Genomic DNA, 18,036 nt, shown 5'->3' with positions numbered 1-18,036 from the left:
TACCCGCACTTGTCGTAGTAATGAATCTTCTCTTTGTTCGTGGGATGAAGAGGTTATGGACTAAAATAAGGTATACATATGAACCTACATATGAGTAAATACATCCGTACACATGTCGCATACATACATAATCCAACGGGAACCAGCATGGGCGAAATACGTATACAGATTTTATATTTATGCATACATATCACGATAAGAGATGAGTGTGTCAAAATTCTCAGAAAATCGTTCCCATGCTTTTTAATCAAAGCAGGATCCCTAAGTGCATGGCATCGTTAAAAAATGCAGCCTTTTTATAAGGCATACAAGCGTAAATGTACGTAGGAATCACATCATACACCATTCACACTCATTCAGTAAACTTCAGTAATACGTACCTTAAATATATGTACATATTTACTAGATGAACTTGAACACACAGTAACCAATCAATAACTGTAGACAGAATCTTAGATACTAAAGAAACACATTATTAATTTTCGCCACCGATTTTGAAAATTCTGATTAATTTTCCCTCAACGATACATACCTATTAAAGGGAAATCAAAAACGTACTTATTTAATTTGAAACCCAGCAGGTTCCATAATACATCGAATCGAGATGGATCTCACACTAAGAAAGACGTTTGAATGTCCAAAGTGCTGCAAAAAGTTCAATTTCATGTCGCAACTTACTAAGCATCTCTTCACACACGATCCCGACGCCAAAGTGAAATGCAATGTTTGTGAAATTGATAATATTTTGACCATCCGCGTTCTAACTTTATTAATTTTTGCTTGCTTAGATATGCTTGAAAATTTCGAAACACCCAGCCGCCTTGCATCAGCACATGTGGAGTATTCACAGTAACCGGAAACGCCCCAGTTGCGACATTTGTCGCAGGGAATTTCATAACTCCGTCGCTTTACGGGGACACTGAAGCCATCCACAGCACGACTGAACGACCCCGGTTTCCATGTGGATTTCCCGGCTGTGAGAAAACCTACAAAAGACGATTTCCATGAGCTATCAGCAGTAAAAAACATGATATTTTATTTTACGGTGTTTTAGCTCAAAAACCTGTTCACCAGGATTGAACTATTCGATTTAATCAGTTTTTAAAATTTGCATGACCCCCTACATGTAATGGCATGGGAGACAGCACTACCTTTTTCGATAAAACTTGTCAACTTTCTCCCTTCGTTGTAAAGCAACCAAAAGGCCCACTGCGGGCAAACTTCGCATGGACAATCCCCAGGGCATGCTTTTGGGTCGTTCGGAAGCGCCAGGCCCTATTCGTACTCTATGACCTTGAAATGACATGAGGTCAACTTACAAAGTTGACTCGTTCATAACTATTCTTTAAATCGCTACTATTTCTTCAATCGTGGACAGATTTTCTTCATATTTGGTACAAACTGATCTGAATGGATTGTATTATCATATTCGTCAAAAATTTTGAACTTTTTCCAAGGTCAAAAAATTTTGCGCACTAACGGAAAAGGTTAGTAGGTCAAGTCTCACATAACCCCATAAGTGGGGTATCGTTGGAAAGGTCTTGGCGGGAGGATTCAGAATATATCAGATGCATATGAAACCTTATTAAACCTTAAACCTTATTCTGAAAATATGCATCATATTTTCAGAATAAGGTCGGTTTAGCTGATCATGGGAAACGTCACTTTTCTGGAAAGCATGGATGTTACTTTTGTGGGAAGGAATTTTTCATCTTCAAAGAATTGGTTAGGCATTGCAATCGAGTTCATATTCTCGAAAAGTGAGGAGATAGCAAATCTGTTAAATTTTTTTGGAAATCTGCATCAGTGACATCGTAGGTTTTGTATATTTTAATCGAATATTTTTTTGGTTGCAAATTTATTTCCCCATCTTTTAACATTTTAGAAAATTTCAACAGAATAAAAGCAGGTTAACGAATTACTTTTAATTGCCCATTAGGTTCCAGCGTATTAATTCTATTTGATTTTTTACCCATTATTTACGAACACCGACACGCATCTCAGTATACCACACATGAAATTAGGTGTCACGCACTAAATATTTATCCCTATTTGGGGAATCGACATCCGCCAAATCCTGCGACAAGTTGGTTCCGTTTCTCTGTAACTTGCATAACTAAAAACTCCAGGGAATCGGAACTTTTGGGTGACGTTTCCCCTGAACTAACAATGGAACCTTTTTTCAAGCTACATCGGAATCGACTAGCGAGCTATGTCAAAAAATCAAGCCAAAACTTGGAGTCACGTGACACTTCTCCTTCCGTTGAAGGGCCCTTTTGAAGAAAAATATTATCGGTCCGATTTCCATGCCCACTTTGCGGGAAAGAATTAAAAACGAGGGTAAAATTTGACAATCACATTCCAACCCACAAGCCGTTTAAGTGCGCCACTTTTGGGACTAGATAAAAACCAGGCCAAATGTAACACAAAATCATTTCCCATATTTCGCAGGAGAAGATGAGACAGAGTGAGAAAAGTAGTTGGCGGTGGGTATCCACCACCATCGTGCGTTAGGATCGTATGCGCGATCCATTTTCTCACTCTGTTTCTCTCTCTCTGTACTCATTAGTGGCCAGAGTTTGTTATGGCTCTTGCTGTATAAGCCCCTCCCTCAGAAACTTTGACCCCAAAAAAGTCATGGTAGCGGTCATTTCGCAGCGGACAACAAAAGCGGAAAATGTGGCACTTCTGACGAAGAAAAATCTGGCATCAGGTTGTCAGCCGCAAAATGACCGCTAAGGTCACTTTTTTAACGATTTATATGTAGGTCGAAAAACCGCCAATTTTCGAATTTTGAAAGTCTTGATGCATCAAAATGTTCATACTCATGAGGGAAGTCAAATGTCAAATGCAAGTTGGTATCTACTTCTTTCTGTACCGAGTGTACATTGACCTTCTCATTTTTCTCAATTTTCTTCCCCAATTTTTGAAGGGGGTGTGGTTGAATATAATTCAAAAAAGCTATGCTATATTAATCCCCCCACCCAAAACTGAATTTGTAATTTTTTATGTGCAATTTGGTGAAATCGATGCGAAAAAGACTTGCACTTTTGGCTCATTTTGTACCACTAGTTTCACCCGCAGGAGACTCATGCTACTTCACGAGGTAATTGATTAAATGTAAAACTTCGATGAAAAAAAGGCTGAAAATAATTTGCTCTTCAGGAAGTTCACTTGGAAAAATCTACTCGAGAAATGTTCAAGTGTCAAGTTTGTCCTCGGACCTTGGCATGAAGAGATGGCTTACAAAATCATATTCGTGTAAGCCATGAAAATCGGATTATGCTTGCGCATTTTGTGACAGATTTTCTAGGTTTTCACACTTGAAGGGTCATCTGGAGGCGAGGCACCTAAATGAGAAGAGTCATTCCTGTGACAAGTGCGAGTTCAAAGGTGGCTCGAAACTCAGTTTGGCTCGACATGCGAAACATCACAAGAATACGAATCGATACGAATGCCATGCACTTTTGTGGGAAGCAGTTTGTGTACCTACTTTGGTCAACTGGTCAATCACTGCGATCGAGCTCACACTCTTGAAAAGTTAAAATGAAAAGTAGTCGGGGTTATGAAATATGAATTTCTTTCGGTTGACCGCAGTAATTTTATTCACCAAGTAAAATCGTGGCTTTTATTAGAGTAAGTAAATTTCATTGAGCTGATCCTTTTTCGATTATTGTAAGTAATCTTTGAGTCTATCAGATTGAAATCTGTGGCGGCTTCAGACAAGTTTTTGGTAGCTCATCACCATTGCAGTCATTAAACGTGTGGTTAAATAAAATTTCACGTAATTATTTAGTAGTGGATTAATTAATGATTTGTTAAAATAATTGGTTGTGTTATTATTCTTTTTAAATTTTAATGTATTAATAATGATTACAAATCTGCAGTATTTTCGCCATTAAAATATCTTTATGAAATTAGTATTACTCCCATACATTTTAAATATTACGTAATCTTAACTTAGTGTATAGAGTTATTTATTTAAATACCTTGTTTACCCCATTTTAGTCTGAATGTACGTATGAATTTAGTGATGTAGTGGTGGACACTCATAATGTTTTTTTTTAAATTGTCACTTGCCATGAATTTAGAAATCATGATGGATTTACTTATTAAAGAAGAATTATTACTTTATTATTTTTTCTAAATAATTCATTAACTCATTTTTGTAGAAGAGCTATAACTACTCGCTTTTAAAATAGTGTTTTATTTACTTTCTCCAACTTTTTAGGAAGTCGTGCACATGGCTTGGTACAATTTTATGGTTGGAAAAATCTAATTTTAATGATTAAGATAGGCCATTCAAAAATTAGTTTAAAAGTCGGGCGAACGAGATACCTAATGCGTACTTATTGCGGTGCATCGAAGTCAACCGGATGGATTTGATTTGAATTTCGGCCCGCCTCCAATGTTAATCAAATGGGCACGTGATTTTGGCGCGTAGAAATTCTGTCCGGTTGACTTCGATCCACCGCAATACCATCCCATATATACATACAAACGAATGTATATATTCTATATACATAGAATATATGAAGGGAAAAAGACTGAATGGCTGAATTAGGTAAGTAATACATGAAGGGCCCCATATTCCTATTAAATATTATCTATTTAAGTCCACCTTAAGGGAACCGAAGGGTCAACTGGTGACAGAAATATGCTTGTGCCCATGCCTTGCTACCCTGTCGTGAAAACCATTCCTCTGCATTCGTTTCCGGCCGTTAGTGATCCTCGACCTTCTCTCAATAAAAATATGTACCCTTTGTCTTAAATGGGAGAGAAAAACTGGTTTATTTCCAATTTGAACTCGAACAAGATAAACGTGAGTAATCAGCTAAACAAAATCACTACAGTTTCTCCATTTCGTAAGATTTTATAATTTTGCTATCCATCCCTTGTCAATTTGAAATTTCACGATTAGCATAATTTTTCTAACTTTTCTGCCTCGTACGGTACGAGTTGTATCTAACATTTAAAGTGACTAGAAAACTTCTAGAAGACTGTTTAACAAAAATTAATTCACGACCTATTTATTCGCGTTACTAAATACCTCTTCATGCTTCTCACCAATTACCCATACATAAGCGTTAAAGAAGAAGCTAAGTGCGAAACTCGTGCATTCCGTGCAGTATACTTTTTTGCATAGCTTATAGTCTAATTAACACAATACTATCGTGGAAATTTATTTAATCATTGCAACATGAACCAAATTCAATGAGTAGTATTCGAAAATTTCAAATATCTTGATAAGTATGTGCATATATATTATATACAATTTGCTTACAAATCTAGGAATAAGTACGTCGGTAACCCAATAAGTATCTACTGTTCATCCAGTATTATTAGTCGCAAAAAATTCTGAAAGGTTACCTGGCAGGTAAAATAAAAGTTTGTGAACAGAAATTTGTACATCATCCTCTTCTTTTTTATTTTACAACAGTCTTGCTATTGTCGCAAATGACGAAATTATTTAAATAATATATGGCCAAATAACTTCTCAGAAAAATTATCGGCCTTTTGCGACTAATAATAATGGACGAACAGTAGTTGAAGTTTGGCGATCAATTATGTACATTTATTTGTGTATATGTAATTTGTGAAATTGGTATACTTCCAGATATCCGAAAGTTTTCACTCCCTCTGACAAAATCTTGTGCACATTTAACGCCTGAATTTGTTTAGTGGAGGCCAGTCGAAAATGAAAATGGATCTCCAACCAGGGAAGACATGGAAATGTTCCAAGTGCTCAAAAACGTTCGCACTCAAATGTAATTTTACGAAGCACGTGATCACGCACGACCCCGACGCCAAAGTGAAATGCAAGGTGTGCTATTACATTGCTAAATTGAAAATATTTTCGACCATCCGCGTTCTCAATTTGACCATTTTTTATTTGTTTAGATATGCGGGAAAATTTTGAAAAACCCAGACACCTTATCTCACCACATGACGGGCATTCACACTAACCGGAAACGGCCCAGTTGCGACATTTGTCACCGGGTGTTTAATAACTCTGTCACTTTGCGTAAACACACTGAAGTTATCCACAGCACGAGTGAACGACCCCGTTTGCCATGTGGATTTCTCGGCTGTGAGAAAACCTTCCTTGATAAAGGCAGTGCTTCGAGACACATAAAAATTGATCATGCCGAGAATCCCGTCCGATTTCCCTGCACACTTTGCGGAAACCAATTTAAATCGAGGGCCGACCTAGAGAAGCACATTGCGACCCATACGACGGAGAAGCCGTACAATTGTGCCACTTGTGGAAGGGGTTTCTCCCAGATGGGAAGCATGAAAAGTCACGAGGTATTATTTCGTATTTCGTAGGAAAGATATTGGAAATATTAAATTTCTGAAAATGTGATTTTCAGAGGGTTCACTTGGAAAAATCCACTCGAGAAATTTTCAAGTGTGACGTCTGTCCTCAGACCTTCTTAGGAAGGGATGGCCTACAACGCCATATCCGACAGGTGCATGACAATCAGAGGAATTATCCATGCGCATTTGGTGGCCAGAGATTCTCATGCGCATACAATTTGAAGCGTCACGTGGAGGCGGTACATGCCACGAATGAAGAGAAGATTCATTCCTGCGACAAATGCCAGTACAAGAGCAACTCGAAAACAAATTTAGCGCAACACGTGCGAAGTCACAATGTTGCGAATTGGCGAGAGTGTTACTTTTGCAAGAAACATTTGGCCACCTTCCACACATTGGTCAGACACTGCAGTCGTATTCATTGTCTCGAGAAGTAAAGCATTACATGTATTTCATTCTGCTTATAATTGTATTCGCAGTTTATTGTAGTAATTTGCATGTGGAAGCTATGTACAATATTTATAGATTGGGTGTGATTACTACTTTAAGGCGATTAGGCTTTAGCGATTATATGGAACGAAGTAAAAAAAAATATGGTACTCAAAAAGGTGTTTCCCAACCATTTCTGCTTCACTTACGAGCCTATGTAGCTGCGTGGTTGTTCGTTCATGTGCGCACATGAGCCACCAGTCACTGATCTCCATCTTGAGCACGACAGTAATAAGAAAACAATCCTTAATACTATTTAACGATAAGCGAAATGGAGTGATAAATAAACAGTGTTTATTTAGAGCATACAAATTTGTGACTAAATGTCGGTGCATATTTTTTGCAAATATTTTTAAATGATCACCAATGTATGCAAAATACAATTTATTTTCATTGAGCATTTTCCTTATGTTTTATCATGAAAAATGCAGGCATGACAATACATAACTCGGTCTGATTTTTCACCCATGGCTCACACCCTTAGAGCATAATCTTTACTGCACGCACATGAAATTTTGTGTCACCCAATGAATGATATTTATTTCATGTTCAACACTGTTCCAATTTCTACCAAAATTTTCCAGCATCCTATTTCTGTCCCAGCGTGAAGAAAGGTTCACTCGTGGAAGGGATATGTACAGGGTGGTTAAAATGTCACGCCACAATGGAAAATTTTTCGATGGGAAAAATTCGTAAATTTCCATTAGTTACCGAAATTTTCTCTCTAAAATTCAATAATTTACGAATTTCGTCATCAGTTTTCCATCAGTTTTGAAAATAATTATAAAAATCTCAATCCAAAATCTTGTAACTATTGGAGATTTAGAGGGCTTTCCCCTTAAAAAATTTTCCATTGTAGCGTGACATTTAAACCACCCTGTATGCACATGTATATTTTTATTTTTAAGGTGGTAAATTGTTTTAACAGTCTGCTGCACTCCCTCAAGACTTTCCTAGTACAGCAGACTGACTGATTCATTTTCGACCCTTTTCTCGCCATAAACTTTTCACGTGGTCCTAAATTTATCTAGTGAAACAATTCGGTTTAAATTCGTAAGGTTGAACCAGAACCATTAACTCTAAATAAAATCTCACCTTGAAGAAAAATTGGTTTTTACATAGTTTAAAGAATCATTAACAAATTAGTTTGATGAATATTTAATAGTTATCACGTATCACGGGAGGGAATTTTTCTTAGGGTCCGGCGTGAATTCGGACGAATTCAGATTTTCCACGAATGCATGATTTTTTGTGACCTTTTGACTGTTCCCTTAAACTTTTGTTTAACTCGTCAACACTGCTAGTGTCCATGGATGATTTTATTGTGCGATCGACCAGCTTGCGATCAGTTTCGATTTTAATTGAGCAACTGAAAAATGACAAATTTGTTTGTTTACCAAAATGTTGCTGAAAAATTGCAATACGTTGTTTTTGACAAGCCATCATTTTGCCACCTTGGGTTACAAAAAATTTAGAAACATGGTTTATGACAGACAATTTCATGGGGATTTCGATAAAAAATAGTAAAACTCTCTTAAATAAGTCTAAATAATTTTATCTTCTAGCGGAAGGCGTTGGACATAACAATTGGCGGTACTGGGTAATGCCTGCATTCTTGAACGACTTTTGCATAAAGCTGTTCATATCCTTGTTTGCCCCAAAGGTGCCAAAAATGAACGATGGGACCACGTTGGTTTCATAACAAGAACCGCTCTGACCTTTATTTGTCCCAACAGGACTTTTCACTTGTATTTCCCTAATGTATAAAATAACATGTCCAGTTAATAGGTATGTACATACATACTACATAACTAGTTAACGAAATCCCATTTCATTCTCCCACAAAGTTTTACTACAAACACGTCGCAACTCTACAGATAGTCACAATACTTGAAATATTGGCATGCTCATTACAAACGAAAGAATTTTAATTTTTCTAGAGTATGAACTCGACCACAATGTCTTACCAATTCGTTAAAAGTGTGGAATCTCTTCACACAAAAATAACATCCATGCTTCGCTGCAATGTGACGTATTCCGTGGTTGGCCAAATAGCGTTTGGAGTGGCTCTTGTACGCGCATTTGTCGCAGGAATGGACCAGTTCTTTATTCGTGGGGTGTATCGCCTCCACGTGAGCTTTTAAATTTGATGAGATGGAGAATCTTTTGTCACAAAATGCGCACGGATAATTCCTCTGATTTTCATGCACCACTCGGATGTGGCTATGTAGACCAGCCCTACTCACAAAGATCTGAGGACAGACGGCACAGTGGACCACGTCTCGTGTAGATTTTTTCAAATGCGTCATCTGTCATATGCACATTGGTAATTTTCAAACCAGTTTTTCTACAACAGACTGACTTACCTCATGAACCTTCATACTTCTCATATGGGCGAAACTCCTCCCACAAGTGGGACAATTGTACGGCTTCTCCGTCGTGTGGGTGGGAATATGTTTCTCAAGGTCAGCCCTCGTTTTAAATTCCTTTCCGCAAAGTGTGCACGGGTATCGGACCGGATTCTCGGCGTGTTCTTATTTCACGTGTTGCGAAAGATCTCTCTTATTTAAGTAGATTTTCTCACATCCGGGAAACGTACATGGGAAGCGAGGTCGATCCATCGTGCTGTGAAGGGCGTCAATATGTCGCCGTAAGTAAGACGAACTGGAAAACTCCCGGTGACAAGTGTCACAACTGGGTCGCTTTTGGTTGGTGTGAAAACTTGACATGTGGTAAGATAAGGTGCGTTTGTTTTTTGAAATTTCGCCACAAACCTGAGGAAGACGGAAGTGAAAAAGTCACTGTTGTAAAATTAGTTGTACTTTTGCAAATTTATACCCTCACCTCACACTTGACCTTGGCATCTGGATCGTGCGTGATGATGTGTCTAGTCAATGTGTGATTCGTTTTAAACGTTTTTAGACACTTTGGACATTCTCGTTTTTTCCTTAGCTTCAGATCCATTTGTATTCCGTGGTTACTGAGGTTGCGGATGTATATGCACCTATTTACAAATGAATGTATATTCATAAACAATTAAGTTAATTTGGTATCTGCAAGAAAAACATATCTTATGTCCACACAATTTTGGAACATTTTTTTGATACCAAAAACTCAAGCATTTTCAGAGGATTGACGGGTACGAAACACATTTACAGATATGATTAGTGATAATCATATACTTATGGCAACAAATAAAGTGTGTACTTTTTAGCTATTCATTTACCGAACTGCTGTAACCGCAGTGTGTTAAGCTTCCTACGGTGTGTGGTGTCGGATTGTTTAATTGTTACTGATGTAAATATGTAGGTGCAGCTAGGAGTAAGTGAACAAGTAAGGTAAATGTGCATCGTGACGTGTGAAAAGGGTTCGTTTTGTAACCATAGCAACGAGTGGAGCCTTGAATTCCTGGATAAAAATAACCAACCATCCCTTCGGGTTCGGAACCATAATTTAAGTCTAAAGTCGCTGCCCTTGTGTTAAACCATTCACCTCGGCTCGGGCTTTTACCACGCACAGTTCACCCTCGACCTTCTCTAAAAAAATACCCTCGGTCTCAAATGTGAGAAGAAAACTGAGATATCTCTGATTTAAACTCGAACAGGATAAACGTGAGTAACTTGTTAAATAGATATTCATTTCATTATATATTCATTTTGTGGTAGCGATTATTTTCTAGTTTTTTTAAAGATTTATTTCTCGTCAAGATTTATAATCCGATGAGAAGCGTAATTTAACCCTTTAATCTGTAAGGAAGACAATTGCCGTTTAAACAATAAGAAATGGTTTAATTAGGGAATAAGACAAAAGTCGTCCTAAAAAATCGTGGTCATGACGAGGAAGGAAGACAATTGTCGTTTCTAGGAGATCATTGATTTTCACCATTTTCTCTCCGCGACCTAAAATTTGTTGCAATTTTGAGGGATTTCTCCTATGGCAACACAATGCTAAATTTGAAGATTTTCTTCCCGAAAATTTTGATATTTCCCTATACAACGCAATGTTAAATTTTTGATTTTTCAGTTTTATTAAAACTCTTGAATTTCTCCTCCCGCGCCATGACCACAACATACTTATAGCGTCCCCGATTTAATGCATGTTCTTGCTGTTAATCATACACGTTAAGGGGTTAAGTCGAGATCATTTCTCACGTCCACACTTCGGCCTCGTAATTTGTCATGTAACTCTATAATCAGAAGGCGGAATATATTTTTTTTCACTTTTACATTTTATTTATGACAACCAACGGTCAAACTTTGCATGTGTGTTCTTTAACTCTCATTCATGCATCTCAAATATTACATACCTTTCCTAGGTTTTGCGATACATACTCTTGAAAAATGCATATTTTGTAGATATTTAAACGACTTGAGAAAAAAATTCTTATCTATGTATTTTTTCGTATTTCATAAATATTTTAGAATTTTTACATAAATATTCAATACATACATACGTCAAGAATTTTTCGTAAATGCACACTTCAGTATTTTCACCATTTATTTATATAAGCTCTAAATAGCTACACGCTCATGAAGATGGCAGGTACATAATATTTTACACCGTCATATTTAATCGATTTTTTAGAATCCAAATGGATCCATCAAGACGAAATTTATTGGAATGCTCCAAGTGCAAAAAAACTTTCAAAACTAACCACGACTTCAAAAGACACGTCAAGACGCACGACCCCGGTGCCAAAGTGAAATGCAAAGTGAGTACAGCGTAGAATTGATTTACGTATTAGTTTGTGATTTTAGGATATCTATTTGCGAAATCATAATACTACATATGAATTCCTGGCGATGTTTTGTTTTTTATGGAAACGTAAATATTTCCATTCATCAATTTTAATTCTATTTAATTTATGTAGTGAATTTGCATCCATCTGAAAATAATGGAACCTTAATAACCGAATCAAATTAAAATTATCTAGGTCTGCGGAAAAATTTCGAAGCATCCGGCAACACTTTCTCGCCATATGGCAAACATTCACGGTAAAAGGGACCCCTCAATTTGCCACATTTGTGAAAAACCTTTCTCATCATCTCAACATCTGAAAAGACATATCAATGAAATCCACAGCACCGTGGATCGACCCCGGATGACCTGCATATTCCCCGGCTGTGAAAAATCCTACCTTTGCAAATACGAAGCTATGAAACATCATAGAATAGAGCATTCGGAAAATCCTATTCAATTTCCGTGCATACTTTGCGGAAAATGGTTTAACCTTAGGTCGAAACTTCACCAACACATTCCCACCCACACAACGGAGAAGCCATATAATTGTCCCATTTGTGGGAGGAGTTTCCCCCACAAGGCGTCCATGAAACGTCACGAGGTACATACATAGATAAGCATAGAGTGAGAAAAGCTAGTGCAAAATTACCAACATGCATATTTATTTTTACAGAAGACGCATTTGGCGCAATCTGACCGGGACGTGTTCCAGTGTGACGTCTGTCCTCAGACCTTCGTACGTAGGGATGCTTTACAGCACCACATCCGAGTTGTGCACGAAAATCAAAGGAATTATCCGTGCTCTATTTGTGGTAAAAGATTCTCGGTATCAGCCGAGGTGAGAAATCACATGGAGGCGAGACACTCCGCACACAAGGGGAAGATTCATTCCTGCGACAAATGCGAGTACAAAAGTCACTCGAAAGCCTATTTAGCTCGACACGTTAGAAATCACAAAATTGGGAAGAGGCACGAGTGTTACTTTTGCAGGAAGAAGGTTGCCAGTTTCCAAATTTTGGTCAGACATTGCAGTCGATTTCATACTCTTGAGAAGTAAAATAATAAATCTGTTTCAAAAATGGGTATGGGTATTATGACCATGCGATTCAGTTGATGCATTGATGATTGAACCCTTTAATTTAACTTGCCCGTAATATTTTAACGCTTTCCAAAGTTACAATAAAATTTAAAAAATGTTCACGAAAAACAATAAAAATTATTTTACTGTAATTGTGAAAAAGTTGATATTATCAAAAACCTTTCAGGTACTTCGCCTGCATTTTGATTGGTTTTGAACACATGTCGACGAGCTATTATTGTTCACTTTTTAAATAGAAAAAAGGTACCCACATCAACAAAAAAGGTCCATTTTTGTTACCCTTTTTCCTACTGTATCAATACGACTTTGGACAAAGGGTTTGGTAAAATTTTATGCATCAACCTTTTGGAGGTGGAAAAATATCTATGTACCACCAGCGCATTGATATTTGGAAAAGAGTAATTTACCTGATTAGGCGCCGTTCAAAATTTAAGGCTCCAAAACTCTCGCGAATAAGATAACAATAATGTGTACTCTCCTCGTCCTCGTCCCACGTATACAAACGTACAAACACTCTTAGCAAAATAGTGTTGAATCATCACCGATCAGACTGCATACACTTCACGGTAATAACGGGCATTACCGTGTAGTAATAGAAGTACACTGTTGTAACGATGTAAGCTGATGAAAATCATTCTGAACCAAGCTATGGGGGACGTTCTCACTATTACGGAGTGATAAATTTGAAATACATTAATCTAGAAACATCCTCTATAGAATCCAAATGGATCCGTTAAGACGAAATTTATTGGAATGCTCAGAGTGCAAAAAAACGTTCCCGACTACTCATCAATTCAAGCAGCACGTCAACACGCACGACCCCGATGCTAAAGTAAAATGCAAAGTGAGTAACTAAATACATACAGATATAGCATAGAATTGGGCATAACATTACATACATACGTACGAACTCTTTGACATGTTTTGCTCTTTCATCCCAATGTAAATATTTCCACCAGCAATTTCATCAACAATAATTGCGAATTTCCATCCTTTTTAACCAGTTCTTAACTTATTTAATAAGCAATTCTAATTATAATATTTTCCAGGTTTGCGGAAAGTTTTCAAAAAATCCTGCCTCCCTTTCTTGCCATATGACAAGAATGCATCGCAACCAGGTTCGCCCACTTTGCAATATTTGTGACAAGACTTTTTCGTCATCCGACCATCTGCAAAGGCATATTAACCACGTCCACAGCACAGTGGATCGACCTCGGATAGCCTGCACATTTCCCGGTTGTGAAAAATCCTACCTCAGGGAATACGAAGTTACGAAACACCATAAAATTGAGCATTCCGAGAATCCTGTCCGTTTTCCGTGCCCACTTTGCTGGAAAGAATTCAAAAGGAGGGCAGAACTTGAGAGTCACATTTTCACCCATACGACGGAGAAGCCATTTAGGTGTACCATTTGTGGGAGAAGGTTCGCCCAAAAAGCTTACATGAAACGCCACGAGGTAAACAAGTAAATACATATTTTAATGAGTAAACCAAGGTAGCTGATTGATGTATTGTATAGGTGACACATTTGGATAAATCTAGCAGAGAGACTTTCACCTGCCAACATTGCTCCCTGACTTTCTTAAGTAGAATTAGTTTACACGATCACATTTCGGTAGTGCATAAAAATCAGAGGGATTATCCTTGCAGATTTTGTGGTAAGAAATTCACGACATCATCCTGTTTGAGATGTCACGTGGAGGCGAGACATCTCGCAAGTCAAGAGATTATTCATTCCTGCGACAAATGCGAGTACAGGACCCACTCAAAGGTCAATTTATCTCAACACGTGAGACGTATCCATTTTGCGATTTGGCACGAGTGTTACTTTTGCAAGAAACAGTTTGCCGGATTCAAACGATTGGTACAACACTGCAGTCAACATCATTGCCTCGAGAAGTGAAAGAGTGAATGTGCTTCATTGTGCTTATAATTTTACGCTCAGCTTATTCTACTAATTTTCATGTGCATGCAAAGCGATGAATTATTGTCGAGGCATTAAAATTAAGCGCATTTCTGTATAATTTTTATTTTAAGTATTTTGTTACGCAAACCACATCATTTAAAATCTAATTATTCCGTTATGTGTAGTAAATAAATTGGTTGGACCTTTTATGATTGGACGAATTATTAATTTCGGTTGGGATAAAATACATTTTTGCCGGCCCGTTAAATTGGCACCCTTTGGGTTCATCGATACCTTGATTTAACCTTCGGAAATTTGCCGATAAATGCATATTTTAAAAATTTCCAAAATTGTGAGTGAGAGTAAAAGAATGTTGAGGAAAGGAAACAATGATGATTTTATTGAAGTATGTAATTTCATCGGCATCGGAACACATTTCCTCGAAATATGTGGTTTATTGCGAGCTATCTTTAACATACGTGAGCTTCGTCAGGCAAAGTTAAAATAGAAAATTCTATGATGATGCTGATTTTAATTTATTACAAGCAATTTCAAACATTTATCCAATCTGATTTGATTTACAAAAATGTCAAATCTTAGGGAATACAAAGACGGTTTTCAAGTTCTACTTAATAAAACAAACCTTCTCGGAGCCAATAATAAATGTTTCTTATTGTTAAGAGAGGAATTATTTGCTCTGAAATAACTACCTTAATCATTCCAGAGTTTACATTTAATTTGGTTTTCTAATGAATTTCAGCTTACTGTTGTTTCAAGCCTTGAAACCTTGTTTCAAGTAGCAGTTAAACTGATTTAAAACCAGCTTTTCACAGAATCTAAAATTGGTTTACTAAAAATTGGTTTGTACCAATGCGTCATAAATATGTATGTCGACTGGTAATTATTTCTTACCAAATAACTTAGTGCGGATAATGCTGACCCAAGAATTTATATACATGTATTTATTTGATATTCTATGTGGAATAATAAAAAAATTATTTGCTAAAATACCTGTTTTTGTAAATTACAGTAATCAGTTCGCTTCAATACGGTATTCATCAATGTTACGTATGTATGTATACGCCTAACACGTTTAAGAGGAACGTACTCACAACATCGTATTTATTTCGCATATGAATAAAATAACATGCCCAGTTACTAGATTCCCATTTCATTCTACAACAAGCCTTTGTAAATGTCGCAAATTTAGTGACAAATTTCTAAATTATTGGCATTCCCATTACTTGCGCAAGGATTTTAACTTTTCTAGGGTATGAACTGGACTACAATGTCTGGCCAGTTCAGAAAAAGTGAAGCATTCCTTCCCACAGAAATAACACTTATGCTTCATTGGATTATGACGACGTGTTCTGTGAGCGGTCAAATTGGCTTTTGAGTAGCTCTTGTACTCGCATTTGTCGCAGGAGTGGACCAGATCTTTATTCTTGGCATGTACCGCCTCCACGTGGACCTTTAAATTTGATGAGATGGAGAATCTCTTGTCACAAAGCGAACACGGATAATTCCTCCGATTTTCATGCAATACTCGGATGTGGCGTTGTAGAGCACGACTACTCAAAAAGGTCTGAGGACAGAGGGGACAATGTGACACGTCGCGGACAGATTTTTCGAAATGCGTCATCTGTAAACATACCTAATATGCACATTGGTAATTTTCAAACCAGTTTTTCTACAACAGACTGACTTACCTCATGAACCTTCATACTTCTCATATGGGCGAAACTCCTCCCACAAGTGGGACAATTGTACGGCTTCTCCGTCGTGTGGGTGGGAATATGTTTCTCAAGGTCAGCCCTCGTTTTAAATTCCTTTCCGCAAAGTGTGCACGGGTATCGGACCGGATTCTCGGCGTGTTCTTATTTCACGTGTTGCGAAAGATCTCTCTTATTTAAGTAGATTTTCTCACATCCGGGAAACGTACATGGGAAGCGAGGTCGATCCATCGTGCTGTGAAGGGCGTCAATATGTCGCCGTAAGTAAGACGAACTGGAAAACTCCCGGTGACAAGTGTCACAACTGGGTCGCTTTTGGTTGGTGTGAAAACTTGACATGTGGTAAGATAAAGCGCGTCGGTTTTTTGAAATTTCGCTACAAACCTAAGGAAGGCAGAAGTGAAGAAAAGCCTCCGTTGTAAAATTAGTTTCGCATTTGCCAATTTAAATTTGACTCACCTCACATTTGACCTTGGCATCGGGATCGTGCGTGACCATGTATCTGGTCAGCGTGAAATTGGTTGTAAACGTTTTTGAGCACTTTGAGCATTCCCATTTCTTTCCTGGGTTCAGATCCATCTGGATTTCTTACTTGTTGAGTTTGTAAATTAATATAAAATGTATTTAATTTGATATCTGTAAGAAAGAACTCTATTATAATCGCACAATAATTCTACAATTTTTTGCTAGCAATTTGTAAAGGAGTGACGAACACCAACAAACACATCTCTAGACTTTTAGGGGTAATAGTATGCACTTATTATAAAGACATATAAAATTTGTAGTATTTGCATAGTTGCTCATTTACCGAACTTTGGTAACCGTAATTTGTTAAACTTCTTACCGTGTGTTGTGTCGGGTTGCTTAATCGCGAAGCGAAGTCTGACCTTGCCGGCCACATTATCACCCACACGACTGAGAAGCCATTTAAATGTGCCACTTGTGGGAAACTTTTCGCTTTCAGGAAAACCTTGAAAAATCACGATGTAATTATCTATTTTGTAGCAAATAAATTAGTGAGCAAAAAGATAATGCGTATTCATTTTGCAGAGGAAACATTCCAAAATCTAGCCGAGAAACATTCAAATGTCAATTTTGTCTACAGACTTTCGTCACTAGAGTAGGCTTGCGGAAGCACATTCAGGTAATTCATGAAAATCAGAGGAACAACTATAAATGACTAGGTTCAGAAAAACCGGTACGCACTGGTAGCGGCACAATGTTTTTTCCCAGTATTTGGGGCGAAATGAAAAATTTGGGGCACCTTGAGAAAAAACGCGCGAACACGTGTACCTGTGTACGTGTAATTTTTGATTCTATTAGACACGTGTAAGAGCGTTTTGAGTTTTGCGACAACTCGTCCAACACCATGTACCGGTTTTTCTGAACCTAGTCAAATGCACATTTTGCAAGAAGGGTTTCTCGAGTCATTCAGATTTGAAGAATCACGTGGAGGCGATACACCTCGTAGACAAGGAGAGGATTCATTTCTGCGACAAATGCGAGTACAAAAGCCACTCGAAACATAATTTAAAACAACATTTGAGACGTCACAATGTTGCAAATTGGCGCGACTGTTATTTTTGCAATAAACAGTTTACCAGCTTCCAAAAATTGGTCAGACACTGCAGTCGCGTTCATTGTCTCGAGAAGTAAAAGAGTTTAACTGTTTTTCATTTTAAAAATAAATAATTTGATTCTTGATTTACTCAACCAATTTTCATTTGGAAATTTTTTTTAGATTGGGT

At 37.5% G+C, this 18,036-nt stretch overlaps 2 protein-coding genes and 2 long non-coding RNA genes across 5 annotated transcripts; 3 read left to right on the top strand and 1 right to left on the bottom strand.

Annotated features, from left to right (window-relative positions):
• Positions 1–355: 355 nt before the first annotated feature.
• Positions 356–1,903, top strand: LOC118438069. The gene is made up of 3 exons (XR_004836583.1): positions 356–724; positions 789–976; positions 1,055–1,903. It is a non-coding gene; the product is annotated as an uncharacterized LOC118438069 (long non-coding RNA).
• A 2,786-nt stretch (positions 1,904–4,689) lies between these two features.
• LOC118438067 (zinc finger protein 184-like) lies at positions 4,690–6,894 on the top strand. 2 transcript variants are annotated; one of them, XM_035857777.1, is made up of 4 exons: positions 4,690–4,822; positions 5,618–5,824; positions 5,902–6,309; positions 6,375–6,894. In XM_035857777.1, exons 2-4 carry the CDS (start codon positions 5,699–5,701, stop codon positions 6,756–6,758), a joined length of 918 nt encoding a protein of 305 aa, XP_035713670.1. In that variant the 5' UTR covers positions 4,690–4,822; positions 5,618–5,698; the 3' UTR covers positions 6,759–6,894. The 2 variants fall into 2 exon arrangements, with proteins under 2 accessions (XP_035713670.1, XP_035713669.1); XM_035857776.1 differs by having other exon boundaries at positions 4,717–4,865.
• Positions 6,895–8,527: 1,633 nt separating this feature from the next.
• LOC118438071 lies at positions 8,528–10,097 on the bottom strand. The gene is made up of 4 exons (XR_004836584.1): positions 10,037–10,097; positions 9,655–9,814; positions 9,177–9,584; positions 8,528–9,119 (listed from the first exon to the last, which is right to left on the bottom strand). It is a non-coding gene; the product is annotated as an uncharacterized LOC118438071 (long non-coding RNA).
• A 169-nt stretch (positions 10,098–10,266) lies between these two features.
• LOC118438068 (zinc finger protein 596-like) lies at positions 10,267–12,747 on the top strand. The gene is made up of 4 exons (XM_035857778.1): positions 10,267–10,421; positions 11,395–11,521; positions 11,744–12,151; positions 12,224–12,747. Exons 2-4 carry the CDS (start codon positions 11,402–11,404, stop codon positions 12,605–12,607), a joined length of 912 nt encoding a protein of 303 aa, XP_035713671.1. The 5' UTR covers positions 10,267–10,421; positions 11,395–11,401; the 3' UTR covers positions 12,608–12,747.
• Positions 12,748–18,036: the final 5,289 nt, after the last annotated feature.

Source organism: Folsomia candida, unplaced genomic scaffold (assembly GCF_002217175.1).
Source record: "Folsomia candida strain VU population unplaced genomic scaffold, ASM221717v1 Fcan01_Sc018, whole genome shotgun sequence".
NCBI lineage: Eukaryota > Metazoa > Arthropoda > Collembola > Entomobryomorpha > Isotomidae > Folsomia > Folsomia candida.
This window is presented reverse-complemented; position numbering and strand designations above follow the sequence as displayed.

Excerpts from the sequence above, each read along its gene's own strand:
- LOC118438068 (XM_035857778.1), top strand. The coding sequence starts at position 11,402 with ATGGATCCATCAAGACGAAATTTATTGGAATGCTCCAAGTGCAAAAAA. Across the intron at positions 11,522-11,743 it reads GTGCCAAAGTGAAATGCAAA|GTCTGCGGAAAAATTTCGAA; the intron begins GTGAGTACAGCG and ends AAAATTATCTAG. Across the intron at positions 12,152-12,223 it reads CGTCCATGAAACGTCACGAG|AAGACGCATTTGGCGCAATC; the intron begins GTACATACATAG and ends TTATTTTTACAG.
- LOC118438067 (XM_035857777.1), top strand. The coding sequence starts at position 5,699 with ATGAAAATGGATCTCCAACCAGGGAAGACATGGAAATGTTCCAAGTGC. Across the intron at positions 5,825-5,901 it reads ACGCCAAAGTGAAATGCAAG|ATATGCGGGAAAATTTTGAA; the intron begins GTGTGCTATTAC and ends TTATTTGTTTAG. Across the intron at positions 6,310-6,374 it reads GAAGCATGAAAAGTCACGAG|AGGGTTCACTTGGAAAAATC; the intron begins GTATTATTTCGT and ends TGTGATTTTCAG.